This window comes from Indicator indicator, chromosome 1 (genome assembly GCF_027791375.1).
Source record: "Indicator indicator isolate 239-I01 chromosome 1, UM_Iind_1.1, whole genome shotgun sequence".
NCBI lineage: Eukaryota > Metazoa > Chordata > Aves > Piciformes > Indicatoridae > Indicator > Indicator indicator.
Genome location: NC_072010.1, coordinates 73,970,957 through 73,994,494, shown reverse-complemented (window position 1 = coordinate 73,994,494; position 23,538 = coordinate 73,970,957). Strand labels below are relative to the sequence as shown.

Here is a 23,538-nt window from a genome sequence, read left to right as displayed (position 1 = left end):
ATCGACCAGTCAGCTTCACCTCCATCTGTGGAAAAATGATGGAGCGGCTCCTTCTGGAGGGCATCTCAAGGCACTTGGAAGAGAAGGTTATCAGGAGTAGTCAGCATGGATTTACCAAGGGGAAATAACACTTTACTAATCTGATAGCATTCTATGATGCCATAACTGAATGGGTAGATTCAGGGAGACCACTGGATGTAGTCTTCCTTGACCTTAGCAAGGCCTTTGACACTGTCTCTCATGACATCCTTGTGAGCAAGCTCAGGAAGTGTGGGATGGAAAAGCAGACAGTGAGGTGGATTAGGAACTGGTTACAAGATAAAGAGTTCAAAGTGTGGTCATCAATGGTGCCAGGTCCAGCTGGAGAGTTGCAACTAATGGAGTCCCTCAGGGATCAGTGATGGGTCCAGTGCTGTTCAACATCTTGATCAATGACATTGATGAGAGGACAGAGTGTCTGCTCAGCAAGTTTGCTGATGACACCAAACTGGGAGGCTTGGCTGATACACCTGAAGGCTGTGCGACCATCCAGCAAGACTTGGACAGACTGGAGAGCTGGGCACAGAGGAACCAAACGAGGTTCAACAAGGACAAGTGCAGAGTCCTGTATCTGTGGAGGAATAATAAACTGCCTCAGTCCAGGCTGAGAGGTGATCGGCCAGGGAGCAGCCCCATGGACAGGGACCTGGGAGTCCCGGTGGACATCAAGTTATCCATGGGACAGCAATGTGCCCTTGTAGCCAAGAAAACCAATGGGATCCTAGGGTGTATTAAGAAGAGTGTGTCCATCAGATTGAGGGAGGTTCTCCTCCCCCTCTACTCTGCCCTGGTGAGACCTCATCTTGAGTACTGTGTTCAGTTTTGGACTCCCCAGTTTAGGAGGGACAGGGACCTGCTGGAGAGGGTCCAGTGGAAGGCTATGAGTATGATTAGGGGACTGGAGCATGTGCCTTATGAGGAGAGGCTGAGGGACTTGGGGCTTTTTAGTCTGGAAAAGAGAAGACTTAGAGGGGATTTAATAAATGTTTATAAATATCTGAGGGCTGGGTGTCAGGACGGAGGGGACAGGCTCTTCTCACTTGCTCCTTGTGATAGGACAAGGAGCAATGGATGCCAGCTGCAGCATAGGAGGTTCCACCTCAACACAAGGGGGAACTTCTTTACTGTAAGGGTCACAGAACACTGGAACAGGCTCCCCAGAGAGGTTGTGGAGTCTCCCTCTCTGAAGACTTTCAAGGCCTGTCTGGATGTGTTCCTCTGCATCCTGAGCTAGATTGTATGGTCCTGCTCTGGCAGGGAGGTTGGACTCAATGATCTCTTTGGGTCTCTTCCAACCCCTGATATCCTGTGATCCTGCAAGAACATGGAAAAGCAGTCAAATAGGAATGTCAAAATTCAATTACTGGTGGAAGACCTGAACAAAGAGATTTGGTTTAGGTATTTTTCCACTTTGGGTCAAATGACAGCTCCTGTAACTCTACAAGCACACAGCCCTAGCAGTACATAGACTGCTGAGTAGACCCAATCCATCCAGTCATGTTCAAAATATCCCTGTCAATTGCAAATAGCAGTATGACCTGGTGATGATGCCCAAAGCACTTTCTGTTTGACAGAATCTACATGGGATTGATTCCTCTCTCATACCAATGTTAATCATGACAAACGCTAATAAAGTCAGAATTAGAATTGCTTTGAATAATCACTAGCATACATGAGAGACTATTGCGACTGTGTGTATTTCTCAGAGGATTTTTGCTTTCTTTTTTCTTACTTCTCCTGTTCCTCTGGGAGATATCACTGCCAGTTTCAACAAAGGGCATCATCTCTATGCAGCTGATATCCAACTCTACAACTCTGTCAACTCAGTCTCTGATCCCCTTCTTGCCACCTGTCTTCAACATGTCAATCAACAGATGGCTACACCATTACTAAGGAATGCTTCAAAGGCATTCAAAATGTTTTAAAAGTCCTCTTTGTTCCATGTCTGTGGCTCTGCTATCAGTCTTCTTAATTCAGCCCTTCAGTTCTCAGCCAAAAAACTTGCTGCTATACATAACACAGGGTTTTTGTTTTCTTTTCCCCTGCTTTAAAGCTACTTTCATAACTTTTACAGATTCACAGAGTCACAGATTGCATGACCCTCAAAAGTCATCTCTTCCAATCACCCTGCACCTCCATGGACACCTCCAACTAGATCAAGCTGCCTGAGGCCACATCATCTGATCTTAAATGTCTCCGAGGACAGGGCTTCAACCACATCCCTGGGGAACCTGTTCCAGTATTTTACCACTCTCATTGTAAAGAAATTCTTATGTCCAACCTATACCTATGCTGCTGCAGTTTAAAACCACTACCCTTAGTCCTATCACTACAAGCCCCTCTAAAGAGTACTTCCCCAGCCTTCCTGTACATACCCTTCAGATATTGAAATGTAGCTATAAGGTCTCCCTAGAGCCTTCTCTTCTCTCCAGGCTGAACAGCCCAAATTCTTTCAGCCTGTCCTCACAAAAGAGGTGCTCCAGCCCTCTGTGATCATCTTTGTGGCCCTCCTTTGGACTCATTCCAGCAGGTTCACATCTCTCTTGTGTTGACTGATTCATACCTTGACATCTGCTTCCCCTGTGTTATGTTGAGTGCTTTACTCTGGTTTAAAATAATGCCATCTTGTGCACTTTGGTCTTCTAAAACCATGCTTTCTAAACTACAGCAACCGATAGGCTGGAAGCAGAGTGTGGTGAAATAAAGAGATGCCTTCAAGACTTTTCAACACTGTACAGGTTTTATTGAATGCAGAATCACATTTTCGAACATGCAAAAATATATTTCAGTGTCTATATTAAGTCAAAACCCTCTGATATACTTACAAGCGTAACACCAGTTTATGACAGATGATAGTATTTTGAATATTATCAAAATACAATTGTGAACTGTACCAGATCCCTCTCACATCCTCTAGTCTTTTGGTCCTCCTCAGTCCTTTCTTATTTCCATGTCCTCTTTCCAAGCCCTAGAAATGAGACAGCAAGTCTATTCCTTCACTTACTTTTCCTATTTTAATTATGTCTGTGTTTTCAGGTTTTCTGGTCAAACCACTGTAACAATCAAATTGTATCATCTCTGGTACAGCCTCCACAGTAGTAACATTCCAAGGATTTGTCAAAATAACTTCTCATAAATCTGGAGTGTCTTTCACAGTAAAGGAAGCAAAGAATGTAAAATGAGTAAATGGGATTGTAGCCACATGAGGAAAACACAGAATATTGGAAGTAGAGATCCAACATAAAAACAGAGGTAACTCACTGATGTAAAAAGCATCAACTTAAAAAAAATACATGGGGCTAGGTGCAGCTATGTAACATGCCACTTACGAGTGCACCCAGAGAGTGCACTTGCAGGAGTGCCCAAGGAGTCTGCCAACCGCCAAGTTTCCAGTGTTTATTACCCAGTGCAAAAACGGGCTGCAAATCGGCACACATTTTTCTCTTAATAAGGAGATTAGTTTGTTATTTCCTCCACTTCCCCTCTCATCCTATCATTTCTAATCCTGTGACAGTAGTAGCAACCAGGGGTGTTTTGTATTCTGATTTATCAGCATTTGGCAGCTGGAACCAGCAAAGGCAATCTCACCTCCTTTCAGGAAACCAGGGAGACACAGCCCATGAGATGCAGGTCAGAAATCCAGGCCTCCACACAGGCAATGGCATTCGGGAGACCCTGGGATTATGGTGACACAAGCAGCGAGCACAACAGTAATCCCACATATGGCAACCTGGAGATGAAGGCACTGGTCTTTTGACTGATTACCCCGCAGTTTTGGGGGCTGGAAGCTCAAATGACCAACACATCACTCTCCCCACTTTGCCTCTAACCTAACAGCATGGCACCGCTGCCTTGGCCCTAAGAGGGGCTCCACCATGGAGACAGAGGCCGAGCTGACCGAGGCCGCATGCCAGCGGCAGGAAAAGGAAGAGGCTGCGCCCACAGCCCCTCACATCGCGTTGACCGTTGCCGATACAGGGACCAAAGCCTACCCACCGCCGCAAAGACCACTGGGAAGGCAGGGCGCAAGGGGGAGTGGGGGAATCAGCAGAGCGCTCCACTCTGACGTCACGACGTACGCACAGAGGTCCGCAGAGCCCTGCCGCGTCCCTCCCTCCCGTTACCATGGTGACCGCCCGCCGCGTCTCCGGCGGGGGTAAGGAGTGCTGGTTCTCGCGAGATGTCAGCGGGTATTTGGGCCGGAAGGAGGCTCTCGGGTTTGAAGGTGGCGGCGGGAGGGGTGGTTTGGCGCAGGTGAGTTTCTGTGGCTGTTCTTCGTGTGGGCTCTCGCGTCTCTCCTGTCCTTCTTTAGGGCTCCGCTCCGGTGTGCTACGGCAGCTGGTGTGGCCACCCGCCTTCCTCGACCAGCCTGCAGAGTTGGCACCTGGGGGATGCCCAAGAGTGCTGAGTGGCACCTCTTTCTGGAAGGAAACGCCAGGTAAACCTTACTGCTCGAGGGTGCTAACACGGCATTGAGTGCTGTAGAAGTGTCGACCTGAGAAACTGGTAAAAGAACGTGACCTTCAGCTTTAGCAACGGAATAGCCGTTAAGTTCGTAGACATAAAGGTTTAACAAATTTAACTGCTGCAGTGTTACAAGATTTCTAGTTCTGCCGTGGGACGTAGACCGAGCTTTGATTTTATTAGTACATTCATTTTCTAGGTGCTGCTCGTTTCCGGGTTCAGGTGCTTATTTTAAAGCTTCTTCAGCAACGCATTTGCATGCCTTTGTTGCCTTCTACACGTGGATCACGTGTTGATAAAAACGAAAGGAAGCACAGAGTTTAGTTAAACTGTACCAGATCACTAAGTAATTTGATGGCAGAAATTATGATAGTAACTTGGGTTTTCTTCACAGTATTTAGCTCCAGTATTCTAGCTCTCTAAAAAGTTTTGTTTTAGGTGACAACTGGCCCTGAAATTGTACTATGCAAATTCTTGAGTTACACTGGCTTTCATATGAGCTTTAATAATCTGTAAAAGCGAATGTTGAATAGATCAGATCTTAAAAACATCAAGTTACTATATATAAAATAAACGAATGCAATATATAAAAAATATAAGAATATCAAATTGCTATAAATTGGTATAATTTAATAGCACTTTTAAGTTATAAGTGGTCACCACCCCAAATCATTCTACATACTTCAGTACCTAACTTAGTATCAAATATGGTACCAAATGTTGCAGGCAAGTGAAATCTTGAAGAAGGATTTCTGGGAATTAAATTTGGCGTTGTGCATGCGGGGATGCATTTTGTGTTCAGTACGCTATGAAAAATTTTAAATCGGAATCACTGACTTCAGAATGAAAATTGAACCTTCATCCTTAGCTCTAAATCTCTTGACAGTAAGATTTGCTTCTTAAATCTTAATTGTACAATCACTAAGGTTTTGCATAAACTGCTTAGACATTTAGTTCTTGGCAGGCTCATAAATGAGCAGGCAGGCTTATAAACAAGTCTTTTCAGTGCCATTTGTCATAATAAATGTGTTTGTTAACAAGTATTCTTGGAGACCATTTGTTAGATAGCAATTTGAGAAAGTCAATTTCCTTCTCTTCAGTCTCCATCGTTTAAGCCATATGCTTTTAAAAGAAGTTATTCTCTGTTTTCCACTGTGACTGGTTAATGGCTTACACTTACAAAATGTACTCACAGCAAAATATGTATCTCAAAGCACCTGTTGATATCTTGCGGGAAGATAACACTTTGTTGAAAGTGTAAGACTAAATAGTATTGTTTTTCTTAACTGGAACTCTGGATTCTTGTTAAATGCTGAAAGTTAAGTCGATGGTTGTCTACTTTTGAATTTTGATCCAGCATAAAGGGAAATCGGTAGAAAATGTCGCCTGGGAAAGTTCTGCAACCTGTACTGAAAATGAAGGTGGATGAACTCTTTTTGTGCTGGTTGAGTCAGTCTGCAACTCAGCTGACTCTAAAGGACTGCTTGAGAAGAATCAAGAATGAGGAGAAAATGGAGACTAGTAATGGAGATTCAGGAAATGGTAAAAACGAGAGGTTCGCCAGTAAAAATTCCAGCTCCAAGCAATGCGTATTAGGAGATACCAGATTGCCTTTGATGTCTTTCAGTCCTCCTCAACTTTCTACAACTCTTCCATTGGCAACTCCAGCCAACTCAAGGAACATTTCTAACGCTAGAACAACACGTCGATCCTCAGGAACCAGAGTAGTAAGTTTATTTCTTACTTATTGGAACTACTTGTTTAAATTCAAGTTTATTTTCTATTTATGGTATTGGCAAATTATGCAAGTAATTTGTTTCCCCACAGGTGGTGTCAGGGGTGGAGTAGAAGCAGCAGCATTGAACATAAAATGGCAGTGTTGTTAGCACTAATGGCTAAGTGGCCTAAATTTCCAAAAGATGCTGGCTTTTTTGTGTCTCTCTTCCTTTTTATAAGCCTGACACAAAATGAAAAATGAGTTGTTTTCTATTTCCAGTAATTTTTCTGTCAGGAGCAATATTGCCCTTGTTCTTTAAAACTGGGGAGTGGAAGGCATCTTAAAAATTCTGTATCCAGTACAGTTGATTTGATATATCTTCTTTAGTTTTGAGGTATAATTTCACTAATGTATATGTTATATGTGCAGTAGTGTGTGCAGCATAGATAAGGAAAAGTCCAAACAAGTGATTTTTACTTTCTTGAAGTATTGCCTCTTCTATGCAATAAGATTAGACCTAGGAACATGGTTTGTGGTGAACTTGTCAGTGCTGAGTTAACAGTTGGCCTTTTCCAACCTCAATGATCTTATCTGTATTCTTGCATTCTTAACAGGCATGGAGAAACTAGAAGTGATGGGAAAGTTAGAAATAGTCTTATGACAAAGTAGCTTTCAGTAGTGTCCTCAGGTCCACTGAGTGGTGTCCAGTGTGGAAGAGGACAAATACTTTGAGTGGGAAAATGAAGAGAAATAACTGTAAAAGCCCTAACTTCAGGTGTCATGTGTGAAATACAGCTCACATTTTATATTCAAACTATAGCATTCTATCAGATGTAGTAGCTTACAAATGCTATTTAGTTTACAAATTAGATCACAGTTGCTGTATACCCCTTGTTTAGCTTACTTTTGCCACAGGTAACCAAAACCAGGTCTTGATGCTTCAGATGCACACTTTCAATAACAGGCCCTTCCATAGTTAAATGCAGTCTTGTGGATAAATATAAGTCCCTGTGTTTGTTTGCTGTGTTAGTCTTACAACGTGTTGCGTTTACTGCAAATATTCCTTTGTCAAGTGACACCAGGCACTATTGTTAGTACAAGACTCAAATCTGGCTCCACTGAATCTGCACGTAAACAAAGTTAATTGTTTTGGCACTGCATGGTACACTCAATGCTTCCTTTCTAAGGAGGTCTTGATTTATAATAGACAATGCTCTCTATGCAGGAATGATACCCTTGCAGTCCAATCTAATTTCTATCCCTTTTTATAAACTAAAAAGAAAAGTGGCTAGGAATTGATGTGATGACTGACAAAGCTATGCATTGCATATATAATCTGCCTTATGTTAAGGAGTTGAGGCATGCTGTTTCTGCTGTAGGACTATAAATTCATATAATTTAACAGTGTTAACTTTTAAGTGGTCATCTCAATATGCTAGCCAAACCTCCTAGTGTCCTAGGAAAGCCTGCTCATGTTGGTGAGGGTAGAGAGGTTAGAGCTGAGGATGTTTAGGAGTATCAGTTACTTCCTAGATGTTGTTGGTGTATATTTAATGTATATAATTACCTTCTAAGCCACAGGAGTAATAATGTGACTACTTTTTTGCACTAGAACATTTCATCTGAAGTGTTGTCTCGCTTTCACAAATATCAATATTCTAATCTAGCTTGACAAATTGAAATCACCACTTCTTAGTTTTAAGATACTACATTTGCAGTCTAGAGTTAGTCTAGATTTACTTTATAATATTAGGGACTTGTATTTTTTATGTAATCAGACAGCAGGGCATGACGACTTCCTTATTTTTATCTTTATGTTCCTTCATGTTATAGTGAAATGTAGAAAGTTAGCAGATGCAGTTTATGCTTGTACCAGATAAAAGCAAGCAAAGAGACAGTTTCCATTAAAAGCCACTGTTAATTGATGTACTTGATTACTGACTTATGTACTGTGCTTTCATGTGTCTTGATTGACCTCCTGAAGTAGATCCCTTAAAGAAGAATTAAAGAGGTTAATGAAGAGTAACATTCATTGCTTAGTTGGAATTGTTTGTAGAGTGCTGAGAGACAACTCAGGTTAGGCTGTTGTTTGGTTCGTGGTTGTGTTTTTTAAGGGGTTTGGCGGGGGGAGTTTCTGAGCAATGGGAAATTTGTCTTTGTTATTCAGCTGAACTGAAGCTTCATCAAAAAGTTTCCTGATCTTTAAGAAGTGTAAGTTACATTTAGAGTAGGCATCAGGTCTTAACACACCACCAAGACTTTAATAATTGCATGCTCTGATATGACAATGTGTTTTCTTGCAGAAAGCAAAATATATCCTTTTTCCTTTGTGTGCATCCATAAACTACCCGTTGCAATGTCAGAAGTAACACATCTGGTTCTGTGCATTTGATCATAATTCACAGATTGAGCCCCAATCGTTTTACCTACCTCATTTGAGTTTACATAAGTTTGAGGTCCATGTCTCATTTCAATAAGTGAAAGAATATGTTTCAGATAACTTTTTAAAAAGGAAAGCAGGTCCAGCAATAGAGATTTAAATCCTAAATAGCAGTCCTAGAAAATTATAGTAGTTAAAGTGCTATTTCTGTGTGCCTGAGGGTGATATTTGGAAAGGTCTTTTTTATCTAGCCATAAAGAGCTAGAGAATTATTTCTCTTAAGACTCTGTAAGTTAACTTGGGCATCTTCTTTTTAAACTTACTGTATATAGGAATTTTTTTAATGCAACATACAAGAAGTAAATTAATTGCACCAGGATAGATTTTCACTGTCACTGATCTAAATCACTTGAAGTGTTTCTGCACCTTTTTTACAGAACACCAAACAAAGCTGATGACAAAAAACTGCCACTCTCAGGTAGTAAGTGGAATGTGTAGGAAACCACATTTTTGTACTTGTTGGAGAAACTAATTAATCTTCAACACCTTAAGGAGTACCATATGAGGAGAACAGGTTGGTATTCTGATGGCAGCTGTTGAACAGTATTAACAGTACTATAGCTGGCAGCTGTTGTATTCAAGGAGCTCTTTCCTCTTTTTCAGAGGTTAGCTTGTAACTGAAGTCTGAGGGTTATATTTTTATCCAAAATTCAGAAGATGCCATGCTTTGTTGAAACACCAATGTCCTGTCAGAAACAGGAGAATTGTCTCTTCCTTTTCAAAGGAAGAGACAATTCTATTTTTCAAGATAGCTGAATCTCTCCACCTATTAGCAAGTCCAAAGTACTTTCTCAGATAATAAGAAAATCTACATGGTATTTGTTAAAGATGAAACAAACAAACAAAACACCTGAGGTGCTTAAAACATGAATTTGATCATCTGGACAGGGTACTTAAAGCCAGGTTCTGGAAAAACACTAATTCAGAATAAACTGTTGACTTAAATCAACACACACATTATGAGATCTAGACAGAAGTCTACCACACACTTGCAGAGTGTTTCAGTGTAAATAAAATTAAAAAGTTTGCTTAGGAGTTATTTTCTTGTTTTGTTTTGTTGTTTTCTTTTTTTCCTTTAGGAGAGGTACTTCACTTTCATGGCATCATTCACAGTGAGGTTGGTGTCTGACTGCACCCATTGTACAAACACTGTAATTGCAAAGTTGTGGTCATCTTTGTTATGTGATGTGAAGTGCTTGCTATGTTTAGTGTTCTGCAAGTAGCCTTGTGATTTGTGTGTACTAAAGGTATTGAAGTAACAGAAAATCGGAGGCACAACAATCTCAACATTTAAGTTTTGAATATTTTATGAGTTTGTTTAAAAGAAAGGAAATTCTAGACCTGTAACTTTCAAACTTGAAAAGTAGCTGCTGTAGCTTTCTTCCACCCTTATCACTGCTGTACATGGAGTAAACAGTGTTTCTAGTGCTCTAGATTATTTTAAACATATGGGGTATACACAATTGTACACTGTTCATCACATTGTCAAAAATGCCAGGCTTCAAGGCCTAAAATGTGCCGCAGGCAGGATGTTTAATCCTACCCAGCTGGTGTGCAAGGCATCTGGGGAAGCAATTCACAGAATTCCCTGTGGGCATTTTGGGGGGTGGTGATGCAGAGAGAATGTGATATGATCTGAAGTACTTCAAAGTTGTTTTCCATTTCTCTGCAGGGTCAACCTTTGATATAAAAGTACTTCTTGAATTGGTTTCTGTATATCCTTTATTGATAAGCACGCTGTTTCTGCTTGTTACACCATGACAATTATTAATGCTTGTTGCCTCATATTTCTATGATTTGTAATTTTTTAACTTTTTTTTTTACTACTTTAATGCTGTATAGATTTTTATTTTAAATCGCTGCCGTTCTTGCCAAATTTTTGTTACCAGTTGGTTCAAGTGGAGTGATGCTATGAGAATTAATTTTAAAGGGAGACAATAAAACTTTTTCGCATTGGCAGAAGTCTGACCACTTACAGTTGCTTTTTGGAACAAATGAGTTCTTCTGAGTTAAAGGGTCACTAGGCTCATACCTGCATCCAAAAGATCAGTGGTGGGCTATTTTCATGTTCTGCAGGTGTGCTGTTAACCTTTTGGGGAGACTACCTTCAACTAGCAAGGAGAGAAGTGTTTGTAAAACATCGGACAGTGAAGAGGAGTGACAGTGTTTGAACCTTTTCAGCTTTTCACTTAAGCAGCTATCAGGCTTTAATGTTGGCCTCATCATTTCAAGTGTCTAATCTTATATGTTGTCTGCATCTGAATTGCTACCTGGTATACCATAATACTAGTAGCAATGTTAAGTACTAAATCTGGTTTATGTGAATTGTAATTACCACTGCACTGCACACCAGATTGTGCTGTACAGAACAGAGTGCAGTCTAGAGCATACACTCCCTATCTCTCTATTATGCAAAATTAGTGTTAATAGTGCCATCTCCCATCACTAAGTGGGAAGGATGGTGGACTTGGCTTCCAGCTTAAGCCCATGACTTGAATGCAGACTGTAAATAACCTGGTATCAAGCTGATGTACTTTTATGATGATAACAAGGTACTATGACGGGATGTCAACACTAATGTGTTCACAATAAAGCTCCTTCTATGGTGCCAACACAGGAAGGGCAGCCAGAAGTTCATACTAAGGTCTGGAAGAGTGCAGCTTATATGTGTTCCTAGAAAATTGTTATTGGTTTCAAGTGTGGTGAAATAATAGAGGTCGGCATAAGCAGCACTAGAATTATGCTGTGTAATTCTGCTTAAGCCTTGTTGCACTGAATAGCTTGGAATAGAAGAATCATTATCCTGATTAGAGAGACAGCTATTCATTTTCTGTATGAATGAGAAACTGAAAGTTATTCACTGTTGTAGCTTTTTGCTACTGCTCCTTATTGTAATTGCATCTTGTACCCTGGGATACAAATAGTACATTTTTTTCTTAGCAGTAGTATTCTGTTCACACATTGTGCTTTATTAAAAGAAATAGCTATCTTTTGTCCTCTTCAAAGTAGCAGTTGAAAGAGAAGATTATTTCTGCCCTGCAGTTCAGTTTTAAGAGGTTGGGCATTTCTAGTGATGAAGAATTGAGTTCAGAATTATATGTGGCTTTCTTCAAATTCAAAATTCACCTGCATCTTGACAGAGGAGAAATTCAAATATTTGAATGAAATTTATTAATCACACTCTCCTGTATGAGCAACTGTCACTTAAGAGCAAACAAACAAGAAAAAGTTGATAGCCATATGAGATCATTACTTCCAGTTGCTTCTCTCCCCTCAGTCTTTCAAAACATTTAAGCTTAATTATAGTTTTACATCAGTCATTTAAACAGTTCATTCTTTTAACAGGTGGTCAGTCTGGGAGGAAATTAGATACTGATATAGAGGAAATAGCTTTCTTTTTTTCCTCCAGTGATGCTTGAGAATCTGTCTTGTATTTTTGAGAGTATCTCTGTTCATATGCCTAACGCTTATTCTGTCAACAAGAAAAATAAGATTGAGGCCAAAAATATGTATGGGCTTACTTCAGTATAAAATGATTTATGCAGTACATCCAGTCAACTAGTATGTCCACTGATAGACATAGTCAATGACTGTACAGAATTTTTCAGCAAGTAGTGTTACGAGAAAAATCTGCTGAATACCAATGGTAACATAATATGGCTGAGTCTTGCAATTTTAGAGGCTTTGCACACACAACCAACTTGAAAAATATCAAAGGCAGGCGGCTTTAGTAGATGCATTGATTAGAGAAGATACCAGTTAAGCATTCTCATTACTTTCTGCAGTTCACAACAAATCATTATTAAAAGTATTGTTTTAACAGTGGCATAATATAAAAGTAACTTCTTTATGTTGGGTTGGTTATTGCAGTGTGCTTATCTCTGAGTGAATCAGATGGTACTAATGCCTTGGTAGATAAGTTTATATTCTGCAGACCACCAATACAACCTAAAATGGGTCTCTGGAAAGTGATCAAGATATGTTACAGAGAGTGTATTCTGGTATTCCATGTTGGATGTGCCCCTTTTACATAGCAATCACTGTTCTTTATAAAAATAGTTAGAAACTGTAGAGTCACCCACATGCTGTTTTTTGACCACAGGTATTTGCAGGGATAATGGACTCTTAGGGCTATTGACTATGTGCTTGAATAAACTTGTGCATGCTGCTTAATTCCATTTCATATGGAACTAGCCTGACGTCTTTTCTATGCAAGTTTTGCTAGAAACTTTGGCAGATTTCAGGCAACAAATGAGATGAGGTGGAAGACTGCAAGGACACTTTAACATTTGTACAAATCTGTGTACAAGGAAAATGCAGGACAAGACTTTGACTGGATGATGAGGGAAACATTGCAAGGTTGGTAAATGGAGTTGTACATGTTCCCACCATGAAGCTGGAGTTTCTTCACATAATCTTGACAAAGCAAGGTTTATAGACCTTATGAAATGGTTTGACTTGATCTGGTTTTAGAATTCAGCAGAACCAGAAGAATACTTTCTAAGAAGTTTTATTCCTTTAGAAGCTAGATCTGTATTGTTAAACAGTTAATATTACAGATTTTTTTAAGTATTTCTGCTAGATATGCTCATGACTGATATATATATAATCTTCATCCTTATGGCATGCTTCATTGACTAAGCAATAAAGCAAACTGTTTGAAATTAAGTAATGAAAACACTTAACAGGTTTATTTCTGTCCACTTACGTCTTCATGAATAGTCATAATTTACAGCAAATACTTAAAAAAAAATTGTTACTTTGTCTTTAAGATTTTTAAACAACAGAGACCACCAATTTTGTTGTGTTCCTTACTGTTAACACACTAAAGAATGCATCCTAGAATTTTGTCTGCTTGCTTATTTAAGAAATTTAAGCTTAGTATTTTAGAAAGTTCTTGTTTTGGAATGTTTGAAAAAAATATTTAGACTTCCCGGGATGGAGAATGGAGAAAATTGTAAGTTAATGGTGCTGTTGCTGTTCTGACAAAGCATTTGTGGTTTTATGCTTTTGTAATTAAATCGGCAATGATTTCATACTGATACATCACCAACACAGTAGTGGTAGGTCAAGAGTAAATCTCTATAGAAGTTCTACCAGAAATCCCATTGTTGGTTGGTAAATTACTATTTGAAATCTTACTGACTGGATTGTAGGTCAAAGTCTGTGTCTTCCCAATTTGTTGGTTGTGCTTTAAGATCTTTGAGGAAGTAAATCTCAAGCAAAGCATAAGCAAGAAGCTGTCCTGTAGCTGTTACTGACGCAAAATTACTGCCTTGTGATTTCAGGGACTAAGTTACATGTCATTTTGGTCTGTGATGCTGGAGTTAAAGTAGGGGTTGTACTTTAATGCAGCTGTCGTCGTAGTTTTGGAAATAATGCAATGCAAAGATACAAATGTGTTTTTTGAAAGGATTAATTGAAAATTTCAGTTCATGTCTTAAGAAGTACCAGCTAGTGCAATGTTTAAATCAGATGCCAGACAGCTATAAAACATTCATTCGTGTTCTTTATGTCAGATTGGTCTGTCAACTTCTAAATTAAGGTGACACAAGGTAAATAAAAGCAATCTAGAAATTACTAAATATCCCGACTGACCTGTGTGACTTTGAAAAGTTGCGTAATGCATAATTAAATCTGCTGTCTCCTGTAGGAAAATCTCAGTGACGTTCTGAATCAGCCTGAAGGTAAAGCTACTAATATGCGTGTTGTGGACTGTTGCTGCTTCTGTGGATAGTCTCTGTAGCATCATGGTTCGTCAAAAATGTAAAACATGAGCATCTTATTACAAGAAGCGTGACTTTAATTTGTCATACTACTTTATCCACACTAGACATTTTGTCTTTTTCTCTGTATAATAGCTACCTCAGCAGCATTGATTCAGGTGTACCTGAGTTTCATGATCTGATGAATAGGGCATCTGAAGTTCATGAATAATGGATAGGCTCCATCTGTAGAAAAACCTGTTTCCATTAAAGCTGTTTAAACTATACAAAACTAAAAATGTAAACCAATAATGTTTTTCTAAGATGGTAGAGAATAGGAAAATTGTTCTGAAAGGAATATAAACCGTCCATTAACTGCCAGGCTTTGGTTTTATAACATCTACTGCTGATGGTTGATGAAGTTAGTCTATCAGATGCAGTGAATAGTCTAAAAACTCCCTTGCTATGTCTTACAGAGTCCAGACAGTGTAATCATAGCAAGGTGAAAAGTATCTTATCTTAGTTTTAATCTGATAATAGTTTATGGTGTGGTGTACATGCATGGTGTTTTTTTTGATAATGCACATAGAATCTAATCAGCTTGTCCTTCCTGGGCTACCAACATGACTATATATCTCACATCTAACTGATGTCTTTTTGTTGGTGGTCTTGCTTCCTAAAATTTCTGACTTCTGCCTGCAACTATGGAAAGAACCTCCAGCATTACTCTTTCTAATCCAAGAGTACTGGAAAACATATGTAATCACTAGAGAAGGAAGCGTTGCATGTGTGTGCCATGGTTTTTAATCGTCTGCGTGCTCTACGGGGGAAGCATGGCATCCTCCAAGAAAAAAAAATGCACCTAGAGCCAGATTGACATGGAACTTCCTTCCAAGACCAAAGAATTGGTTTCTCCATGTGAAGGCAGGTTTCTTAACTACACAGTAACAACATCTAGCAGTTCATCAGTGTAGAACACCATGCTCAAAACACTGTCAAAAAAAAAAAAAGCAGTCAGTTTGGGTAGCTGGTAGTTGGCTGTGAGCATAGTAACTTGACTCCTTCTGTGACCTAGTCATCATAAGCTTCATCTCCCTTGGGTTTCATCAGCATACTGCTGAAAAGGGGTGATTCTCATCCACTGGAGAGTTAGGGATAGATAGTAATACTTTGTTCAGCTGACAAGTGCATTGTCCTCTTGTTTGCTTCCCATACACAGCAGTTAGAAATGGGAAGTTATTAGTGAGAAGAAAATCAAGTGTCTGAAGAACTGGAAAAACTGATTATTTGGTGTCCCTTTAAATACTTTTCTTTATCCATCAATATAAGAATAGACAGGTTTTAACCTTGTGCATCCTTATTTCATGATAGAGTTTGAGGGTTTGGGAAATGAAAATAAAAATATTTGTGAATTCAGCTTCGAAAAATCAGTATTAGTTTTTCCAGTCCAACCCTGAGGGAGTCACCTTATCAATGTTAAGATTCTTGATTGTTTAGGCAGTTATATGTATAAAAGAAGGATTTTCCTTGCTGTTTTCCATTTATTCTTGTGTTTTACCATTATCTAGACATTTCATGTCTTCTAGTAACTGCTTTACTGAAGTTCATTCATTTATTTAGACTATATCAACACAAGGCATTGCTGTTTATAGTGTTAAGCAGAAAGGTATTGCATGCGATACCAAGCCCACCTATGTTGTTTTCTTCTGTTGTATGTCATAAAGTCAACTCTTACTAAGATGGCCATTAATTTCTAATCTTTCTCCTTGGTTTGTACTCAATACTTTGAGAACTGCTGTTTACAGTGACCCCTAGGATAAGTGGTTTGCAGTAGTAAATTAAAAATCTGCACACTAATGTAAATACTATATCTACTCAACAAGCAATTTGTTTGCTGAAGGGCAGTGTCTCTTGCATCTACTATTATGCAATGCATTTTGCAGAAATGAGGTAAGGTTTGTAAGAAGTTCAACTCAGAGCTTTGATCTAAGGTATTAAGAACAAATTAATTATCAAATGCCTAATATTTATGCAAGTAATGGAGCATGTTTAGGTCCAGCGTCTTTCATTATGTCAAAGGCCAGGTATTAGCCTTTGGTCTAGAACTAACTCTTGATAATATTAAATAATGGTGATAGTCTAGTCATAATCTTTTGTGAAGACTGATACCAAAAAGAAACGAACGTTTCAGGGGGTTTTGTATTGTTTTTCTTATTCTAATAACGAATTGCTGCTTCCATTTGTCTCTCTTCTAGTATATTTAGTATATTGTCTTTCTTGCCTTGTAGTAGCTGCATTTTACTTAGCATCGTTAGCTGCTTGACTTGCTTGGGGTTTTTTCTTTTCTTTTAATATCTTCATAAACTATTTGCCTATAGTAGTGCTGTTTTCCTCCTACTTTAAACCTCTGAAATATATCTTTAGTACTGCTAGTCACGCTGTTTCATCTTTTTTCTATATTGAGAAAGATGCTACCTTGCCCTAGTTACCTTCTCTTACCGGCTCTGTTCTGAGCTTCAGTAATCAGTTGCTTTTGGAGAGGGCTGCACTGGTTTCATTACACTCAGTGTTGACTGTTGTGGAGATAGGACCACTTCTCTTTCAACAGTTAACCTGGGAACTGCTCTAATTTATGCAGCACTGCAGGCTGAGATTCTACTAGGTTGCACACTGTTGCTATTGGGTTTGCTCATTCAGCCTTAAACAGCTTCCTGTCATCTTGGTTTACAAGCTGAAAACTGGACTCCAGCAACTAAAGGTTTTATATGACTGAATACATCTTATTCTATAGTCAATTTGTTTTCTTGGAAACTTTGTGTAATGCTGGGGTGCTTTTTTGAGTTCAGTTTCTCAAAACCTCTTAATACTTTAAATTTGCTGTCAATGTATGCTTCTAACAAGACGTTGCATTTTTTGCACAAATATTTAAGGTTTGTTGAGGTATTCTTTAGGCTTGTATTTCCTCCACATTACCCAAAATATTAGTGATCCTTATCTTTGAATCACTTGAATACTTTTGTGTTAAAGCCACATAAGTATTGCACTGCTATTGTGTACATGCAAATCTCTGCTAAATGGTAAACTCTTTAGCCACAGTCCCTTGAGTGAGATTCACTCATTATGGGTATCTTTAGCTTTGAGAGGAAGCTCTGAGCATGCATATTCCCCTGTGTTTATCTAGCTAATAATAAGCTGCCAGGATACTTGAACAGTTTTATGGCTGGCATCCAGCCCTTCAGCCAGGATTTTGAGCTAGGAGGGAATTCAGATCTAGAGTAAACGTAACACTATAGCTGGGCACTCCTAGTTCGATCTGGATGAAAGCTGACTTTCCCTTTCCCCTTCATGTATCACAACCTATGAACTTTTGACAACTATACTGCATACAGGTATGTTAAAAAAAAAAACAAAACACTAAACCAGATTAGCAACAATAGCACTAAAACAGTATTAGGGAAACAATAGGATTGACTTAACATCTACCTCAGGCAGTGTGGTAATATTATGACAACAAATTATAGAATACGTAACATATGGAACATAATACACTGGTTAAGTGGTGACAAACTCAAAGCTCCATTTGCAGATTGCTCTCCTGTTTTTCAACTCTTCCCAAAATGGAGTTCAGCACACTGATTTCTTAACTGAGGCTTCTCCAGCAGGCTCAGGTGTACTAGAGCTTCAGTCTTTTAGGGTTTGCTTTCCATGTGGCAGTCTGATCTAGGCATACCTGTGTTTAGCAGCAGGGTTGCATTAGATGATCTCCAGAGGTTTCTTTCAATCTCTACCGTTCTATGATTTTGTGATCTTGATGATGTACTACAGCTACCTCAAACAGGGCTGTGAATGTAGTAGTGAATGAAAGTGCTGCACCTGGTGAAAGGAGCTGAAAATAGAAAGCAATCTAGGTGAGAAGATAGGCCTTGAAGTAAGAAAGTCTATTTTGCCTAAACTGAAATGCAATCTGTTGCAATACAACCTTCCTGACCTTCCCCAAACATCTTGGTCTGGAATGGCTGTCTATTGCCAGAGTGGAATTCTTCTCCTACTCTAAAACCTCAGTCCTTCATCTCAAGTTCCAGGCATGCTGCTGCTGTGGGCTCTGCATCCAGCTCCCTGCTGGCTTCCCCATGGCCCAAGGGTTATCACAGGTTGGTTGATTTGATCTTCCGAAGAGACAGTGAGTGACAGCCAGTTTTGCTCAAGGCAGTTTGATAGTCTGGCCATGTCAACCACAACATGTCTGACTCTTGCCTTGTCAATTCCTTTCTTGTTCTCGCACTTCCGAAAGAAATAAATATCTTCGTAACAAGTTGTAATAAAGAAGCAGGGAGGGGAACTGGATACTAAATTAAAAGACAACAGACTTTGTCATCATTTACTTTTTAACTGTGTGATAAACTAAAAAGGATATAATTAAGACAAATCATGTTTTACTAGTATTTTTTGATCGTTATCTTATTGATCTTAGGAGGATATTTACTGTGGATGTTTAATGTATTGATACGTTCCAGCATCACTATGAATGGATGAATGGGGCTGAAGACTATAGATACCACAGCAAGGGACTGTGGGGGAGGCAAAAATAATGCTGTTCATGAAAAGAAATCTCAAACCAAGAGGTGAAAGTTGTTTTAGTGTTTCTTGGGCTTTATTTAAACCATGAAGGATGAAAACAGTGACTGTTAAGATCTCTCCTTTTATGCTGGCAGTAACTGAACTTGAGCGTGACCAAGTACAGATAATAAATGGGCAGTGTACCAATATCTTAGAGAATCCAAGGGTGCCAAGAGTGTTTGCAGCTTGAACTCAAATAGCAAGAAATGCCATACCCTTAGCTGTAATGGTGATATTTGAAAAATCACTTCTTGAAAACAGCAGCGTTTCCGAAGGATTCCTGTGGTGAAGCTTTACATATTTAAAATGTAGAAACTTCACCAATCATCAATTAATGTCCCTAGAACTGTAAAGGAGGGAGGACAGAAGGTCACTAATTTCCACAAAAGATTGTCAGATTTAGCTTTTTGTAAAGAATATTACTGTGGACTAAAACATGGCCTCACCCCCTGCTAAAATGTATTTGAGATTCAAACTGAAAATAGAATGGTAGCTGACTCTAACTTTAGTGCTACTGAAATGTGATTGATATGCGATCTAGTGTGTGGATTTTAACATTTATAGTCTCTATGTAACGGGGGGAAAAGGCATTCTATCAACATTTTTTTCAGATTTTGTTGCATCATTAATATTTCTAATGTAGTTTTTCTGTAAAACATGATTTAAAGCAGCATTTCATTGTGGTAACATTTGCCTCCTTTCTGCTACTGCTTTCTGCCTTAGCACTTGAATGATGAGATTCTTGTGATACAGTAATTTGAATCTACGTTAATGTCAAAACAAAACAAAAAACTTTCTTCAACTCTGTGAGCCACTCTGAAAGTCTCTGCAGCTTTTTCTGTCATTGCCTTCATTTTTCCAGTGTAATAAGGTTCCTGCTAAAGGACTGAAGAGTTTAATTGCTGTGTAATAAGCCTTATCCTTCAGTGAGGTACTTCATTGAAGCTAGACAGTGAGTGTTTTGTGACAGAAAGAAAAGCTGAGGGGGAGGGGAGGGGGAGGAAGCTACCAAATGACCACGGCTGGCCTCTCTGAATTCCTGTAAGGCTTGCTTTTTTAAAATTGGAAGCTGCTTTTATAGATGCTCCTCTGAAGAGGTTTGGTTTTTTCCATACTGTCTCATTTAGACTTCGGAACGCATGTACGAAAGGGCAAGCCCCCAAAGTGACTTTCCAATCTGTTTTTGTGACTCCGGCCAAGTTCCCTTTAATGTATGGAGCAGGCGAAGTTGAGCTGACTCTAATATCACAGAACTCGGGCGCAGCCGCTGCTTGAAGTGGCACTGTGTGATAATACAACAGCTCTGCTATTTACTGGGACTCAAGTGCCTGGACTGGCACACAGAGACGTTATATGAAATCCGAAAGCATGAGGATAAAGGAGATTTCTTTGCGGCAAGATCCTGATCTGAGAAAGGAGTTGGCATTGCTAGCTCGAGGATGTGATTTTGTTTTACCTTCTAGATTCAAGAAGAGACTGAAAGCTTTTCAGCAGGTCCAGGTTTGTCTTTCCATTCTGTTACAGCTAAGTTATTGTTGTACCTTCATGGCCATGCAAATTGCAGGAAATACATGGAAGTTCTTCCTAAACTAGCAGGATTTCGATAGTCTGTGCCATATAGGATGGTTATTTCTGTGTTTTAGAAGACTGTACAGGTAGTTTCATGCAAACAAAAAATGAGGAGAGTTTACTGAAGCATGTAGCATAGATAAAGTACAGTGTTTGCACATAGGCAGTGGAAAGTTGGTGCACTTAATGCAATTAGGCTTTTAAAGACTGTTTTCTTTAATCTGCATATAATCGTACTCTGCATGCATTTCCCCAGGGATGTTTATTTGCCTTTTACTGAAACTGGGCACATAGAATACACTGAAATGGCCTCCAACTTCACTAACTCAAACATACAACGTTAAAAGCTGCCTTCACACTTGAATGATGAACCTGAATTCCTTTAGATAATGTTTATTTTGGACTTTGTATCTGGATTAGATTAGTTGTTATTCACACATGTGCCTCTGCTGTTTTGCAGCAGTGAGTTAAATCCACCATTTTAAAGTGAGATCATAATTGAGAATAGTAGTATTTGAAACATAACAAAAAAGAAGCCTTCCTCTAGAGTAAATGCTCCAAGAGGTTATCCTTTTGGGAGGGGGGAAAAGTGTGCAACTGTTTCATTGGAGAAGCTGAAATTTGGTATTTCCTTATGGCTTTTGGTATTTGAAAGCATTCAACTTTGCCCAAACCTCAGCCTCACCTCCAATTCCTGTGTTTAAGGTTAATCAGTGATGGTACATGTGACTTTTTTCAACCATTTTTAAGTAAGAGAAATTTAGCATTGAAGAAAAATTCTAGTATCTTAGGATTTCTGGCTATTAAAATCACTCTAAATATAGCTTGCTACTTAGTTTTGAACTCAGTGCACTAGTGTCCCTTTCAGGTGACCTTCAAGAGAGGGCTGTAGAGCCCTGTGACCCTAAAAATGTGCAAGTCCTCTGCCTTCTACATTATTACTTCAAATTTGTTTCAGCTGAGCTATATAAGCAATGTTTATCCCATTGTAGAAAGCAGAATGCAAGTGCTGACCCTGCTTTTCTATGCCATTCCATATAAACTTGTGAATGAAAGGATTTTATGACTTGTGTCTTTTGTACTGGAGACAGAGAAGGAAAGGTGTTGACAGCAGGAAAAGAAAAATACTATCATAATTACCCAAAAGTAGCTGTATCTGTTAATATTTAGGTACCTCAGAGCATGAGGCAAATTGAGTCTGGTCATGGCATCTGTTGTAAACAAACACACTATTACCTTGTGTGGTGCCCCTTAACTTGGTCTGTCTTTCATTGAATGATTGTGGCATTGCTTGACCTTTTTTTATGTTGAGCTAGAAAACATCTCAGTAATGGTAATGCATACCTACAAGAAGCTAAGTACTTGCTTGTTTAATCCATAGGGGTTTTTTTCTGGTTAACATGCTAGAAATTTACAATGCAGACAATGAACAAACACTTTTTATTTCTAACTAGACCTGCACTGCTTGGGAGCCAGCTGTAGAATGATGTATGTTAAACCACTTAATTATATTTCAGACAGACTTCTTTGGAATAACAGACATAATAAGAGTATAAAACTAAAATCTGGTGTTTGTCTTTATCAAAGTAATTTGATATATTTTATCAGAGATTATTCTTTTTAAATGGTACTTTGCTTCAGCTTCATGATTTTAAAAAGGCATTTTGAAAATACCTTAAAAATTCAAAATATGATTGCTGATGATTGTTGGTACAGATGATGAATGTTCTTGACCTGGCACCTCATGTTGATGTTAGTTTCAATATTTTTATCATTTCAGTTGCTTAGCTTTATTGCTGTTGGAGTTTCCAGCCTTCTATACTACTGTAATACTGACTTTCAGATGGAACAGTTCATGAATATGATGAAAAATTAGAATTCTAAAATCAAGCAGAAATGGAAGCCTATTTCTATAAACTGGGAATATAATATGTATCTATTCTCTCTATGTATTTTTCTCTGTTTCCACTACACTCTTAAATTTTTTCATATCCATGCAGTTTTGCTAACTTGTTAAAGAAGCAGATTTTCCTTAAGAGCTTTAGTACTATTAAAGCTAAATGCTTAAAACACAAGTAGTGTTGGTGGATAGTGAGATAACATGTGGCTTTGTCTCCTCTGAGGCGGGTTAAAGTGAGAGGGTCTTCCACAGGGTCTAAGAATTCTAAGGCAGTGGATTTTCGCATAGGGCCAAGTAAGGAATCCCCTGTGTTTTGAAAGGGGCAATCACCGGAGTGGACCAAATCAAGTTTCGTTAAAATCTTTAAATAGACAACCAGTTGTGAGGTAGTTGGCTCTGGAAAGGGACAGAAAATATTGCTTCTCTGATGAAAAATGATAAAACTGAGAAAAATAGGGATTTCTGGAAATATCAGCTTCTCCAAAGGAAGATAAAATACACAAGTGCTTAAATGTTCTCTGCTACTTTGAAGGATGAATTTTTTAGAGAACTCTGCATAAAACTCATTATACTCAGTCTATATTCTCCTGATGCTGGTTGTAAGACTTCCTTAGAATATAGTGCACTGGAAATGCAGCACTTGAAGAGGTACTGTGTCCATCCTGCTCATCATTGTCTCTGAAATTTTGGAGGAAGAAGAAACTATCACTATGTCAAACGTACTGACAACTTAAGGATGTGAACTGAAGGGTTTATTACCTGCTGATAGTTTTGCAGAGTGTTTTAGTCAATAGCTGGTGACATCCCTACCTGTCAGAGCATCATTTCCTGGGCTGTGTGAGGAAAATATGCCTGAAGTTGGAAACTTCAGTTTTAGCTAAACTAGGAAAATCTATATTTTTTGCCACTTAAAGGCCACATGTTGTAAAATAGTTTAATTCTAACAGTAAAACTAGGCTTTCTTAAAGGCAAATAAATTTATGCTGAATGTGATCACTTTTTAAAAAGGGTGGGGGCAGGGGGAGTAAAGTTGTCCTAAATCTTGGATTAATCCCTGAAAGCCATTGCCAAAAGTAAGTGCATACTT

General features: G+C 38.9%; 1 protein-coding gene across 1 annotated transcript in view; it reads left to right on the top strand.

The window, feature by feature from the left end:
• The first annotated feature begins 5,882 nt into the window (after positions 1-5,882).
• The window catches only part of PPP2R3B (protein phosphatase 2 regulatory subunit B''beta), a 52,082-nt gene continuing 34,426 nt past the window's right edge, over positions 5,883-23,538 (top strand). Inside the window, exon 1 of the mRNA XM_054385812.1 lies at positions 5,883-6,230. Coding sequence (XP_054241787.1) covers positions 5,883-6,230 — 348 coding nt within the window. The remainder of the gene's footprint in view (positions 6,231-23,538) is intronic.